Source organism: Saimiri boliviensis, chromosome 10 (assembly GCF_048565385.1).
Source record: "Saimiri boliviensis isolate mSaiBol1 chromosome 10, mSaiBol1.pri, whole genome shotgun sequence".
Lineage (NCBI taxonomy): Eukaryota > Metazoa > Chordata > Mammalia > Primates > Cebidae > Saimiri > Saimiri boliviensis.
Genome location: NC_133458.1, coordinates 74,690,305 through 74,716,112, shown reverse-complemented (window position 1 = coordinate 74,716,112; position 25,808 = coordinate 74,690,305). Strand labels below are relative to the sequence as shown.

The 25,808-nt window shown below is 39.4% G+C and overlaps 1 protein-coding gene across 15 annotated transcripts in view; it reads left to right on the top strand.

The window, feature by feature from the left end:
• Positions 1-25,808, top strand: part of ICA1 (islet cell autoantigen 1) — a 159,147-nt gene that overhangs the window by 26,817 nt on the left and 106,522 nt on the right. For all 15 annotated transcript variants that reach the window (XM_074379504.1, XM_074379501.1, XM_010345700.3 and 12 more), the window contains 3 exons: positions 10,266-10,338; positions 17,904-18,027; positions 20,788-20,986. In XM_074379504.1, the coding sequence (XP_074235605.1) occupies positions 10,266-10,338; positions 17,904-18,027; positions 20,788-20,986 (396 nt within the window). The remainder of the gene's footprint in view (positions 1-10,265; positions 10,339-17,903; positions 18,028-20,787; positions 20,987-25,808) is intronic.

The window sequence follows — 25,808 nt, the reverse complement described above, 5'->3', positions numbered from 1 at the left end:
ATCAAAGAGCTTCTGCTAGTGATATCTGAGAAGTCAGATTTAGAACACTAGAATCTGGCAAATTTTAATTTAAAAAAAAAAAAAACTTAAGTAAAATATCATGGAAAGTAGAGTCTAATAAGTTTTGTATTGGACCCTGAAAAATTCTAGAATGAATGAACCAAGGAGCTATTTAGTTAGACTAGTTAACAATATAGTAAGCTGGATTTAGATATGGTTGATCTGGTATGTTAATATAACAAGGCCTACTAACTCCCTGTCTTGCTGGACATTTCTGCCAATGGTTTAGATTAAAATTTTGAAAGCATGCCTATCACTTCTATAAAAAACAGGACACTGAGAGGAACAATATCTTGCATGGTCTGACAAGGATTCAGAATGAACTTTAATATGTACACTAAGGTGAATGAACCGAACATTTAATGGGACTGAAAAAACCCAAGATTTCAAAAAGCTTTCCAAGAGTGGCCAGGATGGTAGAAACCACAACTATTCTACCTCAGACAGGGTTAAAGGGAAATGTTAGCTGTCAATTACTTGGGAAGCTCTGTCACGTGAAAAAGGATAAGATTCGTTCTAAGCACATGAGGGTAGAACAGACCCAGGAAGAACTTTGTAATGTTAAGGCTGTCCCATGAGAACTGGGCTGCCTTTGAGGTTAGGACTATCCTGTGAGATGGATCTGGGCTATTATTCTACCTACTGTCTGCTGTAACTTTAGGAGAACTATACCCAGTTTCGCATATCCTCATTTCCTTAATGCATGGAATAGAGATATTAATACCTACTTATTACAGCTATTATCAAGATTAAATTAGGTAACAGAGTGGTGGCTAATGTTTATTAGTGTTTATAAACATTATTCTATACATGTTTATAAACATAACTAATGTTTATTCATAATGTTTAATGTTTATGAGTGTGTTTTATGTCCCAGGAACCATTCAGAGTGCTTTCCATATGGTATCTCTAGTACCTAGCAAAGCTCCTGACCCACTGGCCCTGCCTCCGCGTCCTGCATTTCCTCTCTCCTACATGCTTACACTTCCCTCACCCCTATCCAGCCGTGATGGCCTTGTCTCAGTTCTCAGTCCACAACCAGCCAAGTTCACACCTATCAGAGCCTTTGCTGGCTTCCACCTGGATACTGTTTCCCCACATCTTCCCTTCTTATAGTTCAGGTTTCACCCTAAAGGTCATGCTATTTCAGGTCACTGCCTGTCCACCCCTGCTCTCCACCCACCCTACTCCTGCTCACTGTCTAACACGTGACCTTGTTTTATTTTATTCATAGTACTCATCTCATTGAATTATCTCAGGTGTTCATCTGTTTGCCCACCTTGCCTCCACTGTGAGATCAGATTCCATGTTAGCCTAGTCACCACATATCCCCAGCCACACACAGAATACACATTCAATAAATACTAAAGGGTATGCATTAGTGCAATTAATGTCTGTTCTCAGCCTTTCCTTCTGCAATTGAAAATTTTCAAAGCTGGGTTTGACAAGGATGTTCTAATGGAGATTTCTCCAATGGCAAAAGTAGACCCAGGAAGCATCTGTTTTAGTTTTTATATTCTAAGTACAGTGTAAATTATTATGTTATATATGCTTTTTATAGCTCATAGTTTTTTTAAGAACCTAGTAAATACATGCATTATTCAAAAGATAATTTAATGTGTTAATTACAAATATACTAAACATTATATGTAGGCTCTTGCAGCAGTATTTTGGCTGAACCAAGTGTACTTGTACTTTTTTTTTTTTTTTTTGAGACGAAGTCTTGCTGTGTCACCCAGGCTGGAGTGCAGTGGCATGGTCTCAGCTCACTGCAACCTCCACCTCCCAGGTTCAAGCGATTCTCCTGCCTCAGCCTCTTAAGTAGCTGGAGTTATAGGCACGTGCCACTAGACCTGCCTAACTTTTGTATTTTTAGTAGAGATGGAGTTTCACCATGTTGGCCAGGCTGGTTTCAAACTCCTGACTTCATGATCCACCTGCCTTAGCCTCCCAAAGTGCTGGGAATGCAGGCGTGAGCCACCGCACCCAGCCAAACCAAGTATACTTTAATCAAAATAGCTGCTGTCCTAGGTATGTAGCATCCAGAGTACTTAGCTGTGACGAATAATTTAGTACATAATAGAGGTTTCTGTTGAAGAAATGTTAATACTGATGTTGATGTTTGTAGCAAGGATGGATTTTATTCATGAAACATATGAAAATGATGTGCAAACCTCTTTGATGTGTTCATACCTTGAGTTGTCCATAGAAGGCTAACTTATAAATCAAGAAGTTTTATTCTTTGGGCATAGAAAACTTGTGTGCCAAGCTGTAATAATGGTCAGATTATATTGCAGTCTATTGGAAAGTTAATATAGAAATGTTGCTTTGAGTTTTAATATTTGTCCATGTTGCTTGCTAAGGAAATCCTTTTCTCAAAAGCAGCTCTTCAGTACAATAACAGATTACAGAAAAAAAGTAATCTCTGCTGACAGAAGTCTTCCTGTCAGAGTCACCCAGCCATGGCAGAGTGGACTGACTAGATGATGGAAATGTTTTGTACCTTGCCTTGGGCATGATTATGTTAATATATATAATTGTCATAACTCACAAAACTGAACACTCCAGAGCTGTCCATTTTATTGCATTTAATTTACACCTCAATTATTAAAAAGTGAACAGTAACAACTCCTGAACATACTTTTTGAACATCCTTGCCCCTTTATTCAGGAAATACTATGTGTTAGTGGGTTTTGGTGCAGAATACTTCTATAAAACAAAAGGGACAGATTCAGACTGCTGATTTTCTGTTTTGTTTTATGGTTCTGAAGGGCTTTATTTCTTTTCTTTTTTTATATTTTATCGCACTTTAGGTTCTGGGGTACATGTACAGAACATGCAGGATTGTTGCATAGGTACATACATGGCAATGTGGTTTGCTGCCTCTGTCCCCACCATATGTATCTGGCATTTCTCCCCTTGTTGTCCCTCCCCAAATCCCCACCCTCCATTATCCCTCTGCTAGTAGTCCCCCCACAACAGATCCCAGTGTGTGATGCTCCCCTCCCTGTGTCCGTGTGTTCTTGTTGTTCAACACCTGCCTATGAGTGAGAACATACAATGTTTGATTTTCTGTTCCTGTGTCAGTTTGCTGAGAATGATCGTTTCCAGCCATGTCCCTACAAAGGACATGAACTCATCGTTTCTTATGGCTGCATAGTATTCTATGGTGTAAATGTGCCACATTTTCCTTGTCCAGTCTATCATCGATGGGCGTTTGGGTTGGTTCCAGGTCTTTGCTATTGTAAACAGTGCCGCAATGAACATACATGTTCATGTGTCTTTAAAATAGAACAATTTCTAATCCTTTAGATATATACCCAGTAATGGGATTGCTGGGTCAAATGGAATTTCTATTTCTAGGTTCTTGAGGAGTCACCACACTGTTTTCCAAATGGTTGAACTAATTTACGCTCCCACCAACAGTGTAAAAGTGTTCCTATTTCTCCATATCTTCTCCAGCATCTGTTGTCTCCAGACTTTTTAATGATTGACGTTCTAACTGGTGTTAAGTAGTATCTCAGTGTGGCTTTGATTTGCATTTCTCTAATGACAAGTGATGATGAGCATTTTTTTGTATGTTTGTTGGCCTCATATTTGTCTTCTTTAGAAAAGTAGGTCTGTTCATATCTTTTGCCCACTTTTGAATTGGTTTGTTTGGTTGTTTCTTATAAATCTGTTTTAGTTCTTTGTAGATTTTGGATATAAGTCCTTTGTCAGGTGGGTAGATTGCAAAAATTTTTGCCCATTCTGTTGGTTGGTTGCCAGTTCACTCTAATGATTGTTTCTTTTGCTGTGCAGAAGCTCTGGAGTTTAATTAGATCCCATTTGTCTATTTTGGCTTTTGTTGCCAATGCTTTTGGTGTTTTAGTCATGAAGTCCTTGCCTATGCTTATGTCCTGGGTGGTTTTACCTAGGTTTTCTTCTAGGGGTTTTATGGTGTTAGGTCTTATGTTTAAGCCTTTAATCCATCTGGAGTTAATTTTGGTGTAAGGTGTCAGGAAGGGGTCCAGTTTCTGCTTTCTGCACATGGTAGCCAGTTTTCCCAACACCATTTATTAAACAGGGAATCCTTTCCCCATTGCTTGGTTTTGTCAGGTTTGTCAAAGATCAGATGGTTGTAGATATGCGGCATTGCCTCCAAGGCCTCTGTTCTGTTCCATTGGTCGGTATCTGTTTTGGTACCAGTACAATACTGTTTTGATTACTGTAGCCTTGTGGTATAGTTTGAAGTCAGGTAGTGTGATGCCTCCTGCTTTGTTCTTTTTGCTTAGAATTTACTTGGCCCTGCGGGCTCTCTTTTGGTTTCATATGAAGTTTAAGGTGGTTTTTTCCAGTTCTGTGAAGAAGGTCATCAGTAGCTTGATGGGGATAGTGTTCAATCTATAAATTACTTTGGGTAATATGGCCATTTTCACAATATTGATTCTTCCTAATCATAAGCATGGAATGTTTTTCCATCTGTTTGTGTCCTCTTATTACCTTGAGCAGCGGTTTGTAGTTCTCCTTGAAGAGGTCTTTTACATCCTTTGCTAGTTGTATTCCTAGGTATTTTATCCTCTTTGTAACAGTTGTGAATGGCAGTTCGCTCTTGATTTGTCTCTCTTAAAGTCTGTTATTGGTTTATATGAATGCTTGTGATTTCTGCACATTGATTTTGTATCCTGAGACTTTGCTGAAGTTGCTTATCAGTTTCAGGAGATTTGGGGCTGAGTCAATAGGGTCTTCTAAACATACAATCATGTCATCTGCAAATAGAGACAATTTGGCTTCCTCCTTTCCTAATTGAGTACCCTTTATTTTTTTTTTTCTTGCCTGATTGCTCTGGCTAGAACTTCCAATATTGTATTGAATAGGAGTGGTGAAAGGGAGCATCCTTGTCTAGTGCCAGATTTCGAAGGGAATGCTTCCAGTTTTTGCCCATTCAGTATGATATTGGCTGTGGGTTTGTCCTAAATAGCTTTTATTATTTTGAGATACGTTCCATTGATACATAGTTTATTGAGAGTTTTTAGCATAACAGGCAGTTGAATTTTCTCATATGCCTTCTCTGCATCTATTGAGATAATCATGTGGTTTTTGTCTTTGGTTCTGTTTATGTGCTGAGTTACATTTATATACTTGCATACGTTGAACCCGCCTTGCATCCTCGGGATGAAGCCTACTTGATCGTGATGGATAAGCTTTTTGATGTGCTGTTGCAGTTGATTTGATGTGCTGTTGCAGTTGGTTTGCCAATATTTTATTGAAGAGTTTTACATCTATGTTCATTATGGATATTGACCTGAAGTTTTCTTTTCTTGTTGAGTCTTTGCCAGGTTTTGGTATCAGGATGATGTTGGTCTCATAAAATGATTTTGGAAGGATTCCCTCTTTTTGGATTGTTTGGAATAGTTTCAGAATGAGTGCTACTAGATCCTCAGTGTATGTCTAGTAGAATTCAGCAGTGAACCCATCTGGACTTGGGCTTTTTTTTTTTTTTTGGTTGGTGGGCTATTAATTGCTGCCTCAACTTCAGCCCTTGTTATTGGTCTATTCAGGGTTTAGACTTCTTACTGGCTTAGGCTTGGGAGAATCCAAATGTCCAGGAATTTATCCATTTCTTTCAGATTTACTGGTTTATGTGCATGGAGTTGTTTGTAGTAATCTCTGATTGTAGTTTGTATTTCTATGGAATCTGTGGTGATATCTCCTTTATCATTTCTTATTGCATTTATTGGATTCTTCTCTCTTTTCTTTTTTATTAATTGGGTTAGTGGTCTGTCTATTTTGTTGATCTTTTCAAAAAACCAGCTCCTGGATTTACGGATTTTTTTGAAGAGTTTTTTGTGTTTCTATTTCCTTCAGTTCTGCTCTGATCTTAGTTATTTCTTGTCTTCTGCTAGCTTTTGAGTTTTTTCGATCTTACTCCTCTAGCTCTTTCAATTCCGACAATATGGTGTCAACTTTAATCTTTCCTTGCTTCTCATGTGGGCATTCATTGCTATAAATTTGCCTCTAGACACTGCTTTAAATGTGTACCAGAGATTCTGGTACATTGTGTCTTTTTTCTCGTTGGTTTTGAAGAACATCTTTATTTCTGCCTTCATTTCATTGTTTATCCAGTCAACATTCAAGAGCCAGTTGTTCAGTTTCCACGAAGCTGTGTGGTTCTGAGTTAGTTTCTGAATTCTGAGTTCTAACTTGATTGCACTGTGGTCTGAGAGACTGTTTGTTATGATTTCCGTTCTTTTGCATTCCAATTATGTGGTAAGTTTTAGAGTAGGTGTGATGTGGTGCTGAGACGAATGTATATTCTGTGGATTTGGGGTGGAGAGTTCTGTAAATGTCTATTAGGTTTGCTTGGTTCAGATCTGAGTTCAAGTCCTGGATATTCTTGTTAATTTTCTGTCTCATTCATCTGTCTAATATTGACAGTGGAGTGTTAAAGTCTCTTATTATTATCATATGGGAGTCTAACTCTCTTTGTAGGTCATTAAGAACTTGCTTTATGTTTCTGGGTACTCCTGTATTGGGTGTGTTTATATTTAGGATCATTAGCTCTTCTTGTTGCATTGATCCTTTTATCATTAAGTAATGCCTTGCTTTGTCTCTTTTGATCTGTGTTGCTTTAAACCTTATTTTATCAGAGACTAGCATTGCAACTCCTGCTTTTTTTTTTTTTTTTCCCTCTCCGTTTGCTTGGTAAATCTTCCTCCATCCCTTTATTTTGAGCCTATGTGTATCCTTGCACATGAGATGGGTTTCCTGGATGCAGCACACCCATGGGCCTTGACTTTTTATCCAATTTGCCAGTCTGTGTCTTTTGATTGGGGCATTTAGCCCATTTACATTTAAGGTTAATATTGTTATGTGTGAAGTTTATACTGCCATTTTGATGCTAGCTGGTTGTTTTGCCCATTAGTTGATGCAGTTTCTTCATTGTGTCAATGTCTTTCCCATTTGGTAAGTTTTTGGAGTTGTTAGTACTGGTTGTTCCTTTCTGTGTTTAGTGCTTCTTTCAGGAGCTCTTGTAAGGCAGGCCTGGTGGTGATGAAATCTCTGAGCAATTACTTGTTCATAAAGGATTTTCTTTCTTCTTTGCTTCTGAAGCTTAGTTTGACTGGATATGAAATTCTAGGTTGAAAGTTCTTTTCTTTAAGGATGTTGAATATTGGCCCCCACTCTCTTCTGGCTTGTAGGATTTCTGCCAAGAGATCTGCTGTGAGTTTGATGGGCTTCCTTTTGCGGGTAACCCTACCTTTCTGTCTGCCCTTAGCATTTTTTTTCTTCATTTCAAACCTGTTTAATCTGACAACTATGTGTCTTGGGGTTGCTGTTCTTGAGGAATATCTTTGTGGTGTTCTCTGTATTTCTTGGATTTGATTGTTGACCTGCCTTGCTAGATTGGGGAAGTTTTCCTGGATAATATCCTGAGGAGTGTTTTCCAGCTTGGATTCATTCTCTCTGTCACATTCAGGTACACCTATCAAACATAGATTAGGTCTTTTCACATAATCCCATATTTCTTGGAGGCTTTGTTCATTTCTTTTTACGCTTTTTTCTCTAATCTTGCCTTCTCATTTTATTTCATTGAGTTGATCTTTAATCTCTGATATCCTTTCTTTTGCTTGGTTGATTCAGCTATTAAAACTTGTATATGCTTCGAGAAGTTCTCATGTTGTGTTTTTCAGCTCCATCAGGTCATTTATAGTCTTCTCTAAGCTGTTTGTTCTCATTAGCATTTCATCAAACCTTTTTTCAAGGTTCTTAATTTCTTTGCATTGGGTTAGAACATGTTCTTTTAGCTCAGAGAATTTTGTTATTACCCGCTTTCTGAAGCCTGTTTCTGTCAATTCATCAGAGTCATTCTCCATCTAGCCTTGTTCCCTTGCTGGTGAGGAGTTGTGATCCCTTGGAGGAGGAGAGGCATTCTGATTTTGGGTGTTTTCATCCTTTTGCGCTGGTTTCTTCCCATCTTTATGGATTTGTCTACCTGTGATCTTTGTAGTTGGTGACTTTCAGATGGGTTCTCTGAGTGGACGTCCTTTTGGTTGCTGATGAAATTATTTCTTTCTATTTCTTAGTTTTCCCTCTAACAGTCAGGCCCCTCTGCTGTAGGACTCTGGAGGTCCACTCCAGACCCTGCTTGCCTGGGGGTCACCTGCAGTGGCTGCAGAACAGTAGGGGTTGCTGCCAGTTTTCTCTGTTATCTTTGTCCCAGAAAGATACTCATCAGATGTCAGCCTGAGCTCTCTTTATGAGGTGTCTCTTTGGATATATGGGGGTTGGGGAGCTGCTTGAGGAGACAGTGCTGAGCTGTGAGGTCTGTTGTTCCATTCAGAGCTGTTGGGCAGGTACGTTTAAGCCTGCTGCGGCAGAACTCATAACCGCCGTTTTTTCCCAGATGCTCTGTCCTGGGAAGGTGGGGCTTTATTTAGAAGTTCCTGACATGCTGCTGCCTTTTTTTAGAGATGCCCTTCCCCGCAAGGAGGTAGCCTAGTCACAGTCTGCTAGCAGAGGCAGTGCTGAGCTGCTATGGACTTTTCCCAGCTGCTGTGTGAACTGCCTTGCCATTTTGTTTATAGGGGTATTGTTAGAACTGCCTCAGTAATGGCGGTCTGCCTCAGTAATGGTGGACTGCCTCTGTAATGGCGGACTGCCTCAGTAGTGGTGGACTGCCTCAGTAATGGCGGACGCCCTTCCCTCCACAGAGCTGCATCATCCCGGGTCCAGCTGTGCTTGCTGTGAAACTCTCAATCCAGAGTGTTTCAGATTGCTGGTCTTTGTCAGGATGGGACCCATCAAGCCAGATCACCTGGCTCCCTGTTTCAGCCCCTTTTTTTCAGTTGAATGGGCAACTCTGTCTCCCAGGCATTCCGGGCGCCAGTTGAAACAGCCATCCAGATTTGTGTGAGTTTTTGTGCAGAGACTCACTGCGCCGGCTGACACAGCCATACTGGAGACTTGTGGTGCTTTTCTGCCCAGGAATCTCCTGGTTATGGGCAGTAAAAACTCATTTGGACATGCAGTGATCACTTATCCTCTGCGTTCTCACTGGGAACTGTACTCCAGAGCTGTTCCTATTCACCCATCTTGGATCCCTCTCTCCCTTTATTTCTTTTCTAAACAGGTGAAGGATGCAGTTTAATGAAATGAGAATTAGCAAATTTATATTCTTTATAACCAAGTTTTATGACATTAAGCATTCCTAGAAATAGTTTTAATCTTTTCAGTATATATGCATGCATATGTTTTTATTAATTTGGTCATATTTATAATGAAACAGATCATCTATGTTCACTCAAATGTAGAAGTGCTTTATGATACCAGTACCTAATTTCTGTACCACTGTCACCAGTGAACTAGGAGAGAGAAAGAGGGAAAACCTTTCCCTGCCTTAGTGAGTGGCTCTACAGAGGCAGGAAGTTTGTCTGCCAGATTTTCTCATTGATACCAGATCTAGTGTCTAAGTTAGTGGGCAAAGGATAAAGTGGGAAGTCTGTTCTTTTTCTCAAACAAAGGCAGGAACCACCATGAGTTAAAATCAAGTTAGATTCTTCTTAGCACAGCCCCATCTGCCTTTCCCCCAGTTTCATCTAGTATGGCCAGAGCATGGCATTATATTTTCTCTCTGTATCTTTTATGCAATTGTTGGGAAAATAAGGAGTGATGGAGACTGTTTGCTCAATATCATTTTATCAGATGTTTTCTAAATAGGCAGGACATCCAGCTGATTGATTTTGTTTGCTTTATCCAGTTGTTTAAGCATGCCATATATTACATTAGGATCACAAAATAAGTTAACATCATCTTTTAAATATGCTTAATTGACAGATCTTCCATTTTAAAAAAAGACAGCAAGTACTGAAAAGGATAAATTAGATTATGAATATTGGGTCTCTGGTTTACCAAGTCCTCTGACTGGGCCCTTCACTTAGGATTTCTGTTTTTCAGCTATTATTTCAGTAGTCTGGAGGAAATAACTGTTCTACAGATCTTAATTTAGATTACAGAAATGATGAATTCCAACAAATATAAAATAATAGAATGTCTTTAAAGGCTTTGGTCACAGTTTCTATACAGTACACCACATAACACTAAGCATACTTAGATATGTGATCTTGTTTTTGGCAAATTGAGCACTCTGGTTTTGTTCAATGTCATTATTTTTTATCTCACCAGTGTCTGTTTTATTTTGCATTTTGTTTGTATTTTTGTTACAGCTGTTTCACTCAATTCAGAGAACCTGTCTGGACTTATCGAAAGCAATTGTACTCTATCAAAAGAGGATATGTTGTAAGTATGACATCAGTATGAATATTGATCAGATAGTAAGAGATAGCAGGGTATTTTGTCTTAATATATCATTAATATGTTTAAGAAACTAAGGGTGTTTGTCTCTGTCTTTAGGCAGTTGGGAGGAGAAACTCTAATAATTTTACCAGTAATATACATAGCTTGTTTATCTTAAAAAGCAAGTGTCATGTTAGGATAATTCTGTATTGGATCTCCCATAGATATGGCCATTTATTTTCCCAATTATAAATGAGTTTTCTCTGCATCTTGGGCTTTTTAATTTCAGTGTTTTTTTTTTAATGTGATTATCTTCACTCTCATATACAGTTCTGTTCCTTTTAAGATGACAAACTAAGATAGAAGGCACATAGAGTTAATTTTTTTGGTGATATTTTGTTGACAGCATTTCTTTATGAATGTTTTTTGCATTGGATATTAGGTTCCTACAGAACAATATTTTTATATAGTCACTTTGTCTTAAAATCATTAACAACAAAGTTATCTCTGAAATGCTAAATGTCAATTATGTGTTAGTACATTTTTTAAGTCTCCATTTGTAGGTCATTTTAATTATGTAATCTATATTTTTGAGACTAGACTATGGGAAGTCTTTCTGTTGCTGACTGCTGCCAAACCCCTTTTCAGTAATCACAAATTAATAATTGGCCATTTTTCTACATCAGTAATATTTTATTAAAGCAATCATTTTGGTAGGCTGGGTGCAGTGGCTCACATCTGTAATCCCAGCATTTTATAAGGCTGAGGCAGGAGGGTCACTTGAAGCCAGGAGTTTGAGACCAGGCTAGGCAACAAAGTGAGACCCCATCTCTACAAAAAAAATAAAAATACCTAAAAATTAGCTGGGCATGGTGGCATGTGCCTGCAGTCCCAGCTACTCAGGAGGCTGAGGCAGGAGGATCACAGTGACCTATAATGAGCCTTTGTACTACAGCCTGGGCAACATCGAGTTACTGTCTCTTTAAAAAAAAAAAAAAGTCAACTACTTTGGGAAAGTTCAAAATCATTGTACATAGAGGGGCAGTATTTTATAAATTATCTATGTTAATATATCCTATGTGTTTGAGCTAAGAGTTCTCCAGAGCTCCAATTCCAGGTCTTGATCTGTGAGGAAATTAAGACACATAACCACCATTCCCCCATTTATGATGGAAACCACATCTAGTCAGTCTCAAATGCTGGGTTTTTGCCCCTAAATAGCTCTCAGATTCCCCTTCCTCTCTCTTTCTTCTCTCCTACTACCTTGGTTCAGGCCACCACCGTTACACTCTCACTTGGTTTACTAAATCAGCCTCCTCACTGATCTTGCCTACATCCCTGCTTTGTCTTGCCCATTGTCTGCACTGCCATCAATCAAAGTAGGCTTTTAAACCTGACAAGATTCTTCCTTGTTCTTCCTTGGCTTAAAACTTGTGTTATGGGAACAATTGGTCAGACTCCTTCTAACTATACCCACTGTCCCCCGTACTCACCATAAAATGGATCATTTTCTTTCTTATGGTAGAAAACAAAATAATTTAGAAAATTCTAACTTTAATTTTTCAAGTAAGTCACATGAAGTTTGTGTGTCCACTTTTTTTTTTTTTTTTTTTTTTTTTTTTTTTTTTTTTTTTGAGACGGAATTTCGCTCTTGTTACCCAGGCTGGAGTGCAATGGCACGATCTCGGCTCACCGCAGCCTCCGCCTCCTGGGTTCAGGCAATTCTCCTGCCTCAGCCTCCTGAGTAGCTGGGATTACAGGCACGCACCACCATGCCCAGCTAATTTTTTGTATTTTTAGTAGAGACAGGGTTTCACCATGTTGACCAGGATGGTCTCGATCTCTTGACCTCGTGATCCACCCGCCTCGGCCTCCCAAAGTGCTGGGATTACAGGCTTGAGCCACCGCACCCGGCCTGTGTCCACTTTTTATTAAGCAATGCATATTGTAACAAGGGAAGAAAAGAAAGATTCTTGCATATTTCCTCTAAATAGTGATACTCTAAATAGAAATTGTGCTTTCCAGCTATGTTAATGTCTCTAAAAGAATATAGAGAAAAAACTTCCCCCTAAACCACCTCAGATTAGTTAATGTAATTAAAATTGAACACCATCAAGGTTCATAATTATCTTGTAATATAAAAGATTAGAATAATGTCCCCATCCTTGAAGTATTCACCTGATTGTGCCGGCAGAGCTGGCTGTGGATGGTGGGTAAGCCCTTTTATCTACCCGCTAAGCTCAAATGAGCCGTGCCATCTCAGTGGAGATGGGAAGGAGGAGTTCTGCCCTGCTTGGACTTGAAAGAGGTCTCAACTTTGAGGAAGACCAAAAATAGTGTGGTTAATTTGAGGGTGTTGCTATGTAGCTGTCAAATAAAAAAAAAAAAAAGAAGAAAATCTCTGAACTAATATGGAGTGATTTTGAGGGTATGCTTTTAAGTGAAAGAAGCAAAACATGAAAGGGTGTCTACAATATGCTATCCTTCATGCAAGCAGGAAGGTGATATAAAATATAAATGTAAAAAAAGGTAATACATCTATATAGTGTGTGTGTATTCCCATTTTTTATGTTATATTACATTTCAACATCTATATCTATATCTATATTGAGAGAGTGAGCCTGCTCATTGTGCAAAGGAAATTCAGGAAGCATAAACCAGAAACGAAAGAGATTGGATACCAGTGATGGGTGGGGTTGGGGGAAGGGTTGGAGAGGAGGGAATGAGAATGGAGGAGCAAAGGTGAGGAGGGAGCTACATCTTCCTGAGATACCTTCCCGTAGCTTTGATTCCTAAAACCATAGTAACATTTCATATACTCACAAAATACTTAAACCCAGCCAGATGTGGGAAAATCTAAAATGGAGTACAAACAGTAACAAATGAATTTAATTGCATTGTAAATAAATAACATTGTCACAATGACCAGAGTTTAGAAAAAGAACTAACCTCAGTAGTTTTGGAACATAATTATTTTTGACTGGACACTGAGGCTAAATTACGCATGAAAACCGTATTCTCATTGAGAAATTTGTTTCTTAGAGGAGTGTGAGTTAGCAGTGCTGAAACTACATTATGCAAATATTGAAGCTGAACAGATAAGTAAATATATTGTAGATGATGAGAGCCAGGTTTCTCACTCTCTACATTAGAAATAAGTTGCAGGAAAAGAAAAAGAGAAGCTGAAAGGAACACTGTGGTTTTGCACTGGCATCAAAGGTGCCGCTATGAAGTCATTGTTTTTAATATCTATACAGATAGCTACACACAGAAATAAATGCAGATGAGCGTGTATGCGTGGGTTAGTGTATATTCATATATTTCCTGTTTCTGTGAGCTGACATGACCTAGAAGCACTAACACCCACTAATAGTGAACTCATCTGGCACCCAGATCTTGCTTTCTAAATACCTTTTCCCAATAAAATAAATGCACCTTGGAGAAGTGGTTGATTCTAGGATTGGAGCAGGGAAAATTCAAGATGCACCTGTATTATTTGTAACACTAGAACATGAGAAGTGCTTGAAAAAGGATATGTCAAAAGGACACAGAAGCAAACCTGTGTTCAAAGCTGGCACAATTTCATCAACAAATTAAATAATGGTAATATTAAATTATAACCCATAGAATAAAATTAATTTCTCTTAAGTCTCTATGAAGAGAGAGCGATAAATGGTGGAGAAGGGACAGCTTTTACTTATAAAATAAATTTAGTTAATTAATAGAAAGAATGAGAGAACTGCAAAATCACCCAAAGATAAACACCATAGTGAGAATTATGACAGGTGAGATTCACTGAAGACTGTTAAAATTAGGGAGTGAAAGTTGAGGAGAAAATGGACATTTGCATCATCTCATATATTGCCCCCCCCCGCCAGGATTTTTAATGATTATTAAAGGAAAAAACCATTATTAACTTTACAGTGGAGAAACGTAGCAGATACCTCCTTCACCAAGTGATTGAGGCTGATGTCATGAGTGATGAGGTCCACTGACGTCATGTAACTTCTGATGCCATGCACTAAGAAAGACACTTCACCACTGTGTATCCTTCCCAAATATCCATAACCCCAGTCTGATTCTGAGAAATCAGACAAAGCCAAATTGAGGCACAGTCTACAAAATATCTGACCAGTACTCTTAAAATCTGTCAAAGTCATGAAAGATAAGAAAGACTGAGGAACTGTCACAGATTTAAGGAGACTAAGGAAACTCAGTATTTTGATGCCTGGTGAGACCCTGAATTGGATCCTCTAACAGAAAAAGAATGTTAATGGAAAAACTGGTAAAATTCAAATAAGGGCTGTACATTAGTTAACAGTATTATGCCAATGTTAATTTCCTGGTGTTGATTATTGTACCACGATTATGTAAGATATAAATATAAGGAGATGCTAGGGAAAGGTAAGTACTAAGGGATGTTAAGGAAAGATATACAGGAACTTTATATACTGTTCGTAATTTTTCTCTAAGTCTGTCATTATTTCACAATAAAAGGTTTAATAAATGTAAATTGGATCACATCACTCCCCTACTTTTAAAAGACTCCAATAGCACATAAAATGGAATCCGACTCCCATTCTTATACACAGGACATGATCTGGCCCCAGTTGACCTTTTCAGCCACCTTTTCCCTTGTCCACCAAACTCCCAAGGCCTTTTGCACTGGATGTTTCCACTGCCCGGAAGGACCCTGCTCTCATAGTCCCAAGACTATTGTCCTTCAGAGCTCGGCCTAATAGTCACCTGCTGAGAGATGCCTTCCTTGATTATCTTGTCTAAGGCAGCTACTGACCAATCACTCTTACTCCCCATCTCTCATTGCTCTAGCTGGTATTTCTCTTTTTTGTGTTTTGTGTTTGTGATTATGTATGTTTTATTTTCTATCTCCTGCTGCTTGAATATAAGCTCTGTAAGTGTGGGAAACTCCTGTATCCTCTTCATCACTGTATTCTAATGGCAAGAATGGGGCCTCCTATGTATTGGATCATCCATAAATCTGTGCTGAGTTAATGCTGTCAAGCTAATTGCTTTCATAGCTCCATAGTTGTCTTATTTTTAAGGGCACATCTGAAAATTTAATCAGCAATTAAATATAAAAATGTTTTCTGTCTCTGAATTCTCAAGTCCCAGATAATTGAACCCTTACTAATAGAACATTTTGAGTTATCTTTTTTTATTTTTACTTTCTCCTTGTAATAGAGACAGGGATCTTACTGTGTTCCCCAGTCTGGTGTTGAACTCCTGGTCTCAAGTGGTCCTCCTACCTCTACCTCCCAAAAGTGCTAGGACTGCAGGTGTGAACCACCATACCCAGACCTTTTGAGTTATCTGATACTTACATTATACTTGAATTTTAAACTTCTATAAGTTAATTTCAGTATTTGAATTTTTAAAATTAAAGAATGACTATCCCTTCTTAGAAAGTCTAACCTTGAGCCTGATGGAGCTCACCCTTCTTTCCACCGTCCTCTGACTGAGTACTGCCGATTAATCAGAGTCAGCACCTAAAATGAAACCTGCTTGCTGCTCTAAGTTAATTCTCAAGTGCCTAAAATAACCCCAAATTATTTTTAAATCCTTTAGCCTACTTAGGTTTATTTAGGAAAGAGTACATTTCACCAAGCATGTAATCATTCAGGTATATGAATTGGTTTCTTCCTAGCCTTAAGCTAAATGCATTCATTTGTATGTGACTAGAGACTTAAGATAAAAAGGGTGACAGTAGCCTCATGCTATTAAGAACATAAATGAGAAATTGCTCTCCATAGGGAAAGGTGCACTGTGGAATTGAGTGAGGTGCATATTAGTCAGTGGGGAGGAGAAGGAATGGAAGGTATTTAAAAAAAAAGAAAAAAAAACCTTCTTATAATTATAGGAATTTGAAAAAGCTACATAGAACCATGGCATAAGTATTAAATGGCAATAAGCATTTAAACTGAAATAAAGTGTATAAGGATAACAAGACGAAATTATAGTTAATTCAATTGACAAGCATTTAATTAGCACCATGAATATAAGACTTTATGCTCAGCCTGGGGATTACAAAGTTTGGGTAAGATCCCTGTCTTGGAAAGCTTAGAGTCTCCTGGGAAAGAGAGACACATGCCAGTCACTCACGGTGAGTGCTAAGTCAGGTGCCCAGAGGGCGCTGCTGTCCAGAGAAATAGGGATCAATTACTTCACAGAGGAAGGAAGCTGTGAGCAGGCCTTTGACAGTGAACTTGATTTTTGAGAGACAGAAGAGAAGCAGGGTCATCATTTATCTCTTAGGAAAAATGGATTCTAAAAGTCTCTTCTTGAATGGGCCTTCCCAAGGGACTGTTTAGAGTGAACTGTAGTCACAAATTAACAAGGTAGCAGTATCGAGTTTAGCCTTCACCTTTGGATTTGTGGTTCCCGCCTAATGTTCTACAGTTATTGTTGGCGAGATTGTTTCAGGAATGGGGGTGCATTCATAAATAAAAGTCTGACTGGTTTGTGAAAACTGACAAGAATCCTAGGAGCATTTAGAAAGCAGTTTTAAAAACGCATGATGTGTAAATGCGTCAATACAGAAATAGGAAATAAAAAGTGACGTTCAAAGTATGTTGATAGTAAATGCTGTGTTTAGGGGAAAAGCATATTTTAGGAAGCTAAGTGTCACTCTAATGCCTGTGGCTTGGCTGCTGGTGTGTGTTCAGGACCCCCACTGTGCCATTATGTGGGTGCTCTGTATTTTATTAAACTAGTTCCTAGTATAAGGAGAATGCTTTACTATTACAAATAGTGATGCTGTGATTATTTTTGAATTTACATCTTTGTACCCATTTTACTACTTCCTTAGGAAATACTCCTAACAGAAGTGCAGTGTCCAAAGATACATGGAATTCTAAGATTTTTAAAATATTTATTGTCCAGTCACTTTGTAGAAAGCTTGCACCCAGACCACTTTCCCATCAATAATGCCACCTGAGGTTATCTTTAAAAATAAGGCCGAGATTCGGCATCACTAAGTCAGATTTGGTTCCAGCTCTGTATTTTTAAAACCCACTGTCATCAACCTGATGACCTCCCTACCCTCAATCCCTACGCCCACTTCCAACCAAAAACCTGTGTCACGGCTGAGGTATTTGAATTGCTTTACAATCGAATAGAATGTAACTGAAAAAGCAGAGATCAAAAGTCAGCAGGAGAGAACAGTGGAAGGCAGCTAGCACTGCATCCGAGGCAGCCACAAAAGATTCCCACAGTCATACTTGACAAACCCAACTCCTTTATTTCAGCTCAAAGCAGCACATTATGGGCTTGCTTTTCAGTACAGAGGTCATTTTCTGGTTCTGATTACAGGGCACCAAACTCACCGACAGATGTATTCAAGTGAATTTGATCTCTCGTATTGTAAATGGAAGAACAGCATGAAAGTTAAATGGGGGCTGGGGGAGCTTACCTTGTAGCCTGCCACTTGGATTTAATTTCATCTTGTCTTGGCCTCTGGAAGAGAGAGGACCTTGGGATTTGTCTTTCTTGTTCCCTTTGTAATAAAAATGCTCATTGTTCATGGCTCCTTTTGGTCTTTTTTTCATCAGTCTTGTCTCAAGAAGAAAACGAATTGGGAAAATTTCTCCGATCCCAAGGCTTCCAAGATAAAACCAGAGCAGGAAAGATGATGCAGGCGACAGGAAAGGCCCTCTGCTTTTCTTCCCAGCAAAGGTGTGTGGCCTTCAGTGGGGCTCTATCTGGGGGGATCTGAGGAGACTCTGGGACCCACCTACTCACCAAGGGGAATCTCAGTGTTCCTTGGAAGGAGTTTGCCTGAGGCTGAGGAGCTGCTCAGTACCTCACTAGTTTGTACTTAACTCTCTAATTAAGATTAACTTGTAGGATTTTTTTTTCTCCCTGTTAATTGAAAATTTTTTTTCATTTTTCTTCTGGTCAATAGGGGCATTATATATGCCAATCACTGTGAGTGCTGTTCTAGGCTTATGTTTGACCTTCCATGTTGCTCAGAGCAATCACTCTGGTCTCCTTCCGGCAGCTGATTGAAGCAGGAGCCTAAGGAGACCGGGTTGAAGTGTTCCCTCTCTGCTCTCTGTGGGCCAATTAACTTCAGAGAGGTGCTGTTCTCATGCCCGGGTCCACACTGCTCAGACCCCAGACCAGTAGCATGACCTGGGAGTGTGTTAGAAACGCAGAATCTAGTCCCCGCCCCACACCTGCAGGATCCACATCTGCATTTTAACAAGATCCCTGTAGTTTTGATGTACATTCAAGTTTGAGACACTCTGGTCCAGGGAAAATTGTGGTAGATGAGTGGCTTTTTTTTTTTTTTTTTTTACCAGAACTGTGACTCATGTTTATGATGGATGTTAAATACGCAGGAGCCCCTGCACAGTCTCTCAGCACCTGAGAAAGGTGACGCTCCCCCTCGCTTCCTTCTCTCTCAGTAACTAAAAGGTCCCCAAAATGTCACCCACTAATATTAGGCAGAAGGCAGGTCATTCCCAAAAATATTCAGGCTATAGAAATTTCCCTCACTCAAATCGTCCAGCGTTTTCTTCTCCTACTAATGTCTCCTTGCTGCTTTCCCTCTGTGTGATCCAAGAGCAGGCCAGCAGCATGTTACATGTTGTTCCTATGAAAACCCAAGGAAGATGGAGTAGGAAGAAAGAGACCTACTGTGTCCATTTTTTAGTAGTGTCTTCTTCTGGGCATTTTTGTTCTTTCTGATGACATTTGGACCCTGACTCTGTGGGCAATGCCAACTTTTATGCTTGAATGAAACCATTTCTGGTAGTTCTCCGCACATTTCCCAAAAAAGGTATTTGTTTATCATCTTAAATCTTACCTTTTAATATTATTTATAATTTTTCTATGTAAAAATACTTATTCTAGAAAAATTTCAAAGCAGAGACAAGCCAAAGAGTGAAAATTAAAAAGCAACTAAAATTTTACTAATAGAGATGGTCTACTTTTAACCCCTTAATAGATACTTTCTATGCATGTAGGACCTTTTCCAACCTTGCAAGAATAATTGGTTCCTAAAAAAAAATTTCATAGAGTAAGTTGTCACATATTAAGTATATAATTATCACTAACCTCAGTGAGAAAAATTCTGAGGCAAAGAAAGAGAAAAAAGACTACTCTAGAAATAAACAGATTCTTTAAAGAGATAGCTGAGGTCTCTTATCTCTTTAAATAGAAGTCATCAGTTATACAAACGTTCACACCAGTGTTTGTTCTACTGACTTATCTGGCAGTCATTGCTACAACCACACATTGTATTTGATGAATGGTGGGTATTAAATTAAAACAACAGGGGTAACAAGCTTATTTTATGTCACAACAACGTCTTTAAAAATAATCTGCAACATCTAGGTAGGACAATGTGAGCAGGCTATTCTTCTACAAGTGCTCACTATTTGAAAATAATACTTTACAGACAAGAAGAACACTAGGGGAAATAGTAAAGGAATTTTGTTCTTAGATAGTTCATTGCACCATTTGCAATCTTATCGTGCTACACACATGTAAGGCGTTGTAGGCATTGATGGAACTTCCGAAAGCTGACTTCAGCACACTGACACCATTGTTCCCTTTAGCTAAATAAGTTTGCATTTAAATTGAATTTTAAATATTCATTTTTGGGGGCACCTGTGCCCTGAAACTTCATGGAGCAGAGTGTATTTTAAGCGTATAATTCATCTGACATTGCTCATTTTGGGTAGGGAGACCAAAGAAGCAGTATTTTCCCCCAAGATAAATATTTTATCTAAAGTTTAATATGCCTTAAACATTTTTTGGCTGGGTAAATGGCATATGTTATGGCCAACCTTATAATAATTTTATACCTACTTCATCATGTTCATTTCTGCTATAGTATCCTCCAGTTTTTTTTTTTTAACAAGGATTAAATCATGTAATCTAGTTGAAAGTGCTAATACATGATAGACTCTCAGTAAATGTGTTTGTCCCCCTTCCTGTACCATTTCAAAATGTTTCTGTTCCTATTTCATTCCTCTGTGACTATTGGAGTGAGCAGCAGATGCCTTGGCCTTTGGAGAGTGATCTAAAATGGCCTAGTCAAAGAGACACTAATAACACACTCCATCCCTCCTCGAAGGGCCAAGTGTAGAAATGGGTAGTGGTCATGCCTTGGCCATCCTCCATGAACACAGAATTGGCTCCAGCTTCAAATGAGCACTCAGCCCAGGCTCAAAACCACCCCCAACAATGCCGACGGAGGTGCTTCTAAGCGGTCCAGTTAGTAGAAGTAAACTAAGGGATGGGTACATGAGTAATCATCTCTGGCTGACTCATCAGTTCACATGCATTATTCATCAAATATTAATGGAGCATCTTCTACATTCCAGGCACTGTCCTAGACTCGTGGGTCTAAGATTGGCAGAATGTCAAGGGTTTCTATTGCTCACTAGCTTAGTTTTGAGAGTGTGGCTTTGTCCTCTTGTCTAGGTTGGCCTTGCGAAATCCTTTGTGTCGATTTCACCAAGAAGTGGAGACTTTTCGGCATCGGGCCATCTCAGATACTTGGCTGACGGTGAACCGCATGGAACAGTGCAGGACGGAATATAGAGGAGCACTATTATGGATGAAGGACGTGTCTCAGGAGCTTGATCCAGACCTCTACAAGCAAATGGAGAAGTTCAGGAAGGTAGGAAGTTTTATGAGGGTTACCAGAAGGGGTACCTGCTGGAAGGTAATGAGGTGTGATTTGAATCCCTCTGGTGAAGAAGACATAACTCAAAAGCACCAAGGATGCAATTAATCATCACTGGTGTCTTTTTATGTGACAGAATACCAATTAATGTGATATATAATTCTCTAAGGATAAGAGAGAAGAGACAGCTGGAAATTGCTGGGATTTTGTAACTGCTTTTAATTGAAGTCAGATTTTCTTATAATGTGCACTTTTTGTAAGGTTGTCACTTTTAAATGCCTTTTCATGCATAACCAAAAAGTCAAGATCACATGAATCTAGGAGGTGAGAACAGACTACTGGGGAAATCTTTTAAAATTGCTAATGCATATTAAAATTAATAGAATAATAATGCTCCTTTGTTTTGTGACATGTTCAGAAGCGATGGGGTTTAGTTGCAGGATTAATTGATGGAGCATTCCTTAGAAATTTCTCTGAGGAAAATAGGTGGCTGAAGAGATGACTGTGCTCTTAAAGTTCACTGAAATAATTGGTGGGCAGCAAAGAACAATCTTGTTTTTTAATTATCTTGTGTCAATTTAGCAGTTTGATTTGGTCATGCAAGAATACATCACACCACTAGGTGGCAGTCTTACACCAAATATTTATGAAACTGTAGCGAGAGTTTCGTCGTATACAATCTTGGTAGGTCTTTGTTTGGTCGCCTGGATATATTTCAGGGTGTGAAAGAAAAAGAATCAGGCAAATGTTAGGCTTGACATAATATTATGTGAACTGTCTTACTCATTTCCAGTGATCCATTTGTAATTGTGATGTTGCTTAAAATCCCTAGATTTCTTATTACATACATTATTTCAAGGTACAAATAGAAGCATCACTTGCTTTGGAGGTTAGCTGTGTAGGGGTGGAGAGAAGGAGAAGCCTCCTGGTGCTTAAGAATATGCTCACCAATTCTTGACCTAGACGTAGATTGATTCCCTTAAAGTCATTTTATTTTGGTGTGTGATTTGGAACCCTTCCCTCTGAAGAGAAACCAGGGTTTATTTTATTTCTGATCACAGATGTCCTTCACGTGTCAGCAACATCTGACTTCTTCATAAGGTAGGCTTCCGAGTCATAGAAAATTAGGACTGAAAAGGCTGTTCGTGATCCTCTAGTGAAATTCACTCATCTTATAGAGGAGAAAAAGCAAAGCCCCCAAATAGTAAATAACATTGATAAAGGATTGATAGCCAGATGCTGGTGAGCCCAGGCTACTTTTGAAGTTTTCTGACTTTCTAATCAGGACAGTAATCTGGTTTGTCTTTAGCACTTTGAGGGTTGAGAATGGAGTAAACAGGGTGAAAAAAACTGTCTGCAGAGCAGGGTGCTTATCATTTATATCTGTTGCTTCCTTTAAGCTTCACAATAACCAAGACACTGATTTTATTTTATAAGCAGGGAAAATGATACCCATGTTGGGAAATTAGCCCAATATCAGAAAGGTAAATGAGAGTCAGAATCCTACAAAATATGCATAATTTTCTTCCCTTAGAGAGAATACCTAAAATTGAAAAAAGCGTTTTATAGTAATTCCTCTTTTGTGATTTATTCACTCAATTAATATTTGTTGAACACTTCCTGTGTGCCAGGTAATAGAAATAAATATATGATTATTCTGGAAGGCAGAATTTCATGTGGAATTGTATTTATTCAGTTTTGTTTTGGGGGCGGGGTGGTTACTAACTGTAAGGACGAAATAAAAACCAAGCCCTTCGTCATTTGGTTTGAATGTTGAAACATTACCCATTCCTTAGTGTCATCAGTCTGTTGATTTTGGAAAATATGGTTTTAAAAAAAAAAAAAATCCTTTGCCATGCAGAAGTTGCTGAAGGCTTACTCCCCAATCCCATGTGTGCTGGATTCAATTTAACAGCTGAATATGGTGTACTTAGAATCTTTTTTTTTTTAAATAAACCTATCTTCAAGTGTATATTTGATTAGGCCAGACTCTCCAGAGGACAGGAACCATGTTGAAGCTCTTCCCAGCCGTTACCCCAGGGCCAGTCCAGCACCTGGCCCCAAGTTAGCACGCACACATCGGATGCCACACCCGTGTTTTCTCAAACCTCTAGGGCATTCCCACCCTTTGCAGCTGACCTCATGATATTTTGGAAATTGACATATGTGGTTCTGCAGGTAAGAAGCTGCATTATTAATTTGAGGCTTGCCGTCCTCTTTACAATGAATTTGAATTGTGGCGTCCTCTCTTCACTTGGAGTTTATAACATGACATTTAACTTTGAGCAAGCTCTAGTGTTTTGTCCCAGTAGGATTCCATTTTAAACGGTCTTCATTTCTTTCCCAGGAATGTGTTACCTAAACGTGTTTCTGAGTCATCTAGGAGAGCTATCCAGCTGCGAGTAGCTCCTTAGGAGTCACTGTGGGAGGGGAAATTTCAGTCTCCTCAGGGCCGGCTGCCACCTTCACGTTTCAAAGGATGAATCCTGAGCTGAAGTAGTATTTTGCTATGAATTCTCTTTTTTGAGTTCACACTTTCTGGTGGAGACAAAATCCTAATTCATACCTCATGAATGTGGTCTCCCCATTGGATTCTTTCATATGTACTCATTCATTTATTTGTCCATTCAACAAATGATACTGACGCCAGGTCTTGCTCAGACAGCATCCAGAGGAACACAGGAGTAAGGAAGCAGATTTCTTACTGCCATCTTTTCTCATGCAGTCATCTGGGGATAGAGCAAGTAAACACAGCACAGCATGGTGAACTGCAGTGTCTGTGGTAGCACATGGTGCTGCAGGAACTCCTAGGAGGGGCTTCCTCGGGGAGGTGGCTCTAAACAAAATGTGAAGGACTGGTAGGAAGGAAATGGGTAGAAGGAGTAGGAGCAACAGAGCAGCATTCCTGGCTGCGAAAGCAACTTACAGAAAGGCCTTTTAGGGAAAAGCAGCAGCACACTTAGAACCAGAGCACAGAATGTGAGATGGCTGTGGAAATGGGGGTGCCCTGACCATGGGGCTGGAAAGGGAGACAGGACTGGAATAGAAAGGACACCTCTCTAAGGGGAGACGGTAGTGGGAGGTTGTTGGAAAGGCAGAAGGCGTGATCAAATTTGTGTTATTAGATTGAAAGGTGGAGAAGAGATTGCAAGGGCCAAAGCCTGAAGGCTGGGAGAACTACTAGGAGGCTTTTATACAAACCCGGATGAGACATGAGGTAACCATGAAATGAAGCGGGAGGTAGACCAGAGAGAAATGGGCTGTTCTGATCCCTACCAGACTCTGTGTAGCGCCACTCCAATTGTTGAGCTCTTCATTGTCTTTAGGAAGAAGCAGAATACACATAAATAAATCGCAAGTTCAAGTGTATTTTCACCTCCAACCAAGGCTTTTTTCATAGTGTCTTCAGATTACCAAGAAACCTTTTAAATAGCACACAGTGAGCATGACTGAAATGATGAATGAAAAACTTGAAGTTAAATAAAGCAATCTGTTTTCCTTCTGGCATTCTTTGAAGCATAGAGGCCTGACGACAGAGCTCTCAACATCAACATGAAGAGCTTTTATTACGTGTCTGTGTCAGGGGGTAGAAATTCAAAGAGGTGGCAAAGCATGAGTCCAGCCTTCAGGAAGGACCCTGCCAGGCATCTGCTCCTTATCAACATGACCATGAGCGACGAGATACCTGGAGAGCATGGCCGCACATAGTTGTTCTCAAGACCAAACACATAATAGGAAATGGTGGGCGGGTTTAAAGGGGCAGGGCTGGGCTGTGTACAGTTGGAAGTTCCTCCTGACAACGTGATTCACCCCGAGACCACGAGGTATTTTATGAGCAAAGTTACAACGTGTGATATATGTGCCCTTTGAAGGCAGAGTAAAAGGGTATGATTTAAAAATAGAAGTCAGCTTCTTGTAGCAGATTACATCAGCTGAAGTTGTGAGCTTGCAGCAGAGCTTTTGCAGCCTGAATGCCCTTGAGAGAGTCCTCCTGTGGTCAATTAAGTGTCTTGTTTTTCTTGAAAGTCAGAAATGGGATGGAGGGTAATTATTCTAAATGGAATAAAAGCTGTGTTAGGTGTAAGAAAATAGTCCCAAATCCTCTAAAGAGATAGTATGGAAATGTATACGTGGGCATTTACAGGAGTCTGAGTCCTCATAGACAAGGACAAGCGAACCAGTGTTTTAAGGAGGGCCATTCATTAAACGGCTAATGAAATCCTACAGCGTTTATCTAGTGTTTCATCACCATAATTCAAAAGGATAGCTAAAAGGTATTATAGGAAATGAATGATACACACTGGTATTTGCAGGTGTATATTTAAAATAGGTTAGGTTTCGGAGACCTGTTTATGACTAATCATATTATCAAAGGATCTGTTATGATGAGAAGGCTTATTAACAAATGTTGGTGGCTTACTAGGTGGGACCTCATTAGGGCCATCAGTCAATGGTGTTCCAGTGTACTGATTGTGAAAGTTTGGGTCTATAGCACTTGGTCAAGGACTGGTAAACAGCAGTATTGATATAGGGGGTGGGTTTCCTGTGAACAAAGACTTGGGTTAATTAATTTGACAGTATCATTAATTACTGCTGAAATCATTGTTCTTTGTCAGAGGTCAGGCTCTTTTAGCAATTGAGGGCAAGTCCCATGAGAGTTGGACACACTGTGTAATGCAAGAGTGTCACTGCTCAACCATCTCAGGCTGTGAGATGAAGGCCTTTCCTTTCTGCCTGGGTCACTCAGCTCTCTGGATTAAACCGGTTTCTGCTTTACTTCCCTGTCTAGGGTGAGGCCGGGATACCTCCCCCCTAC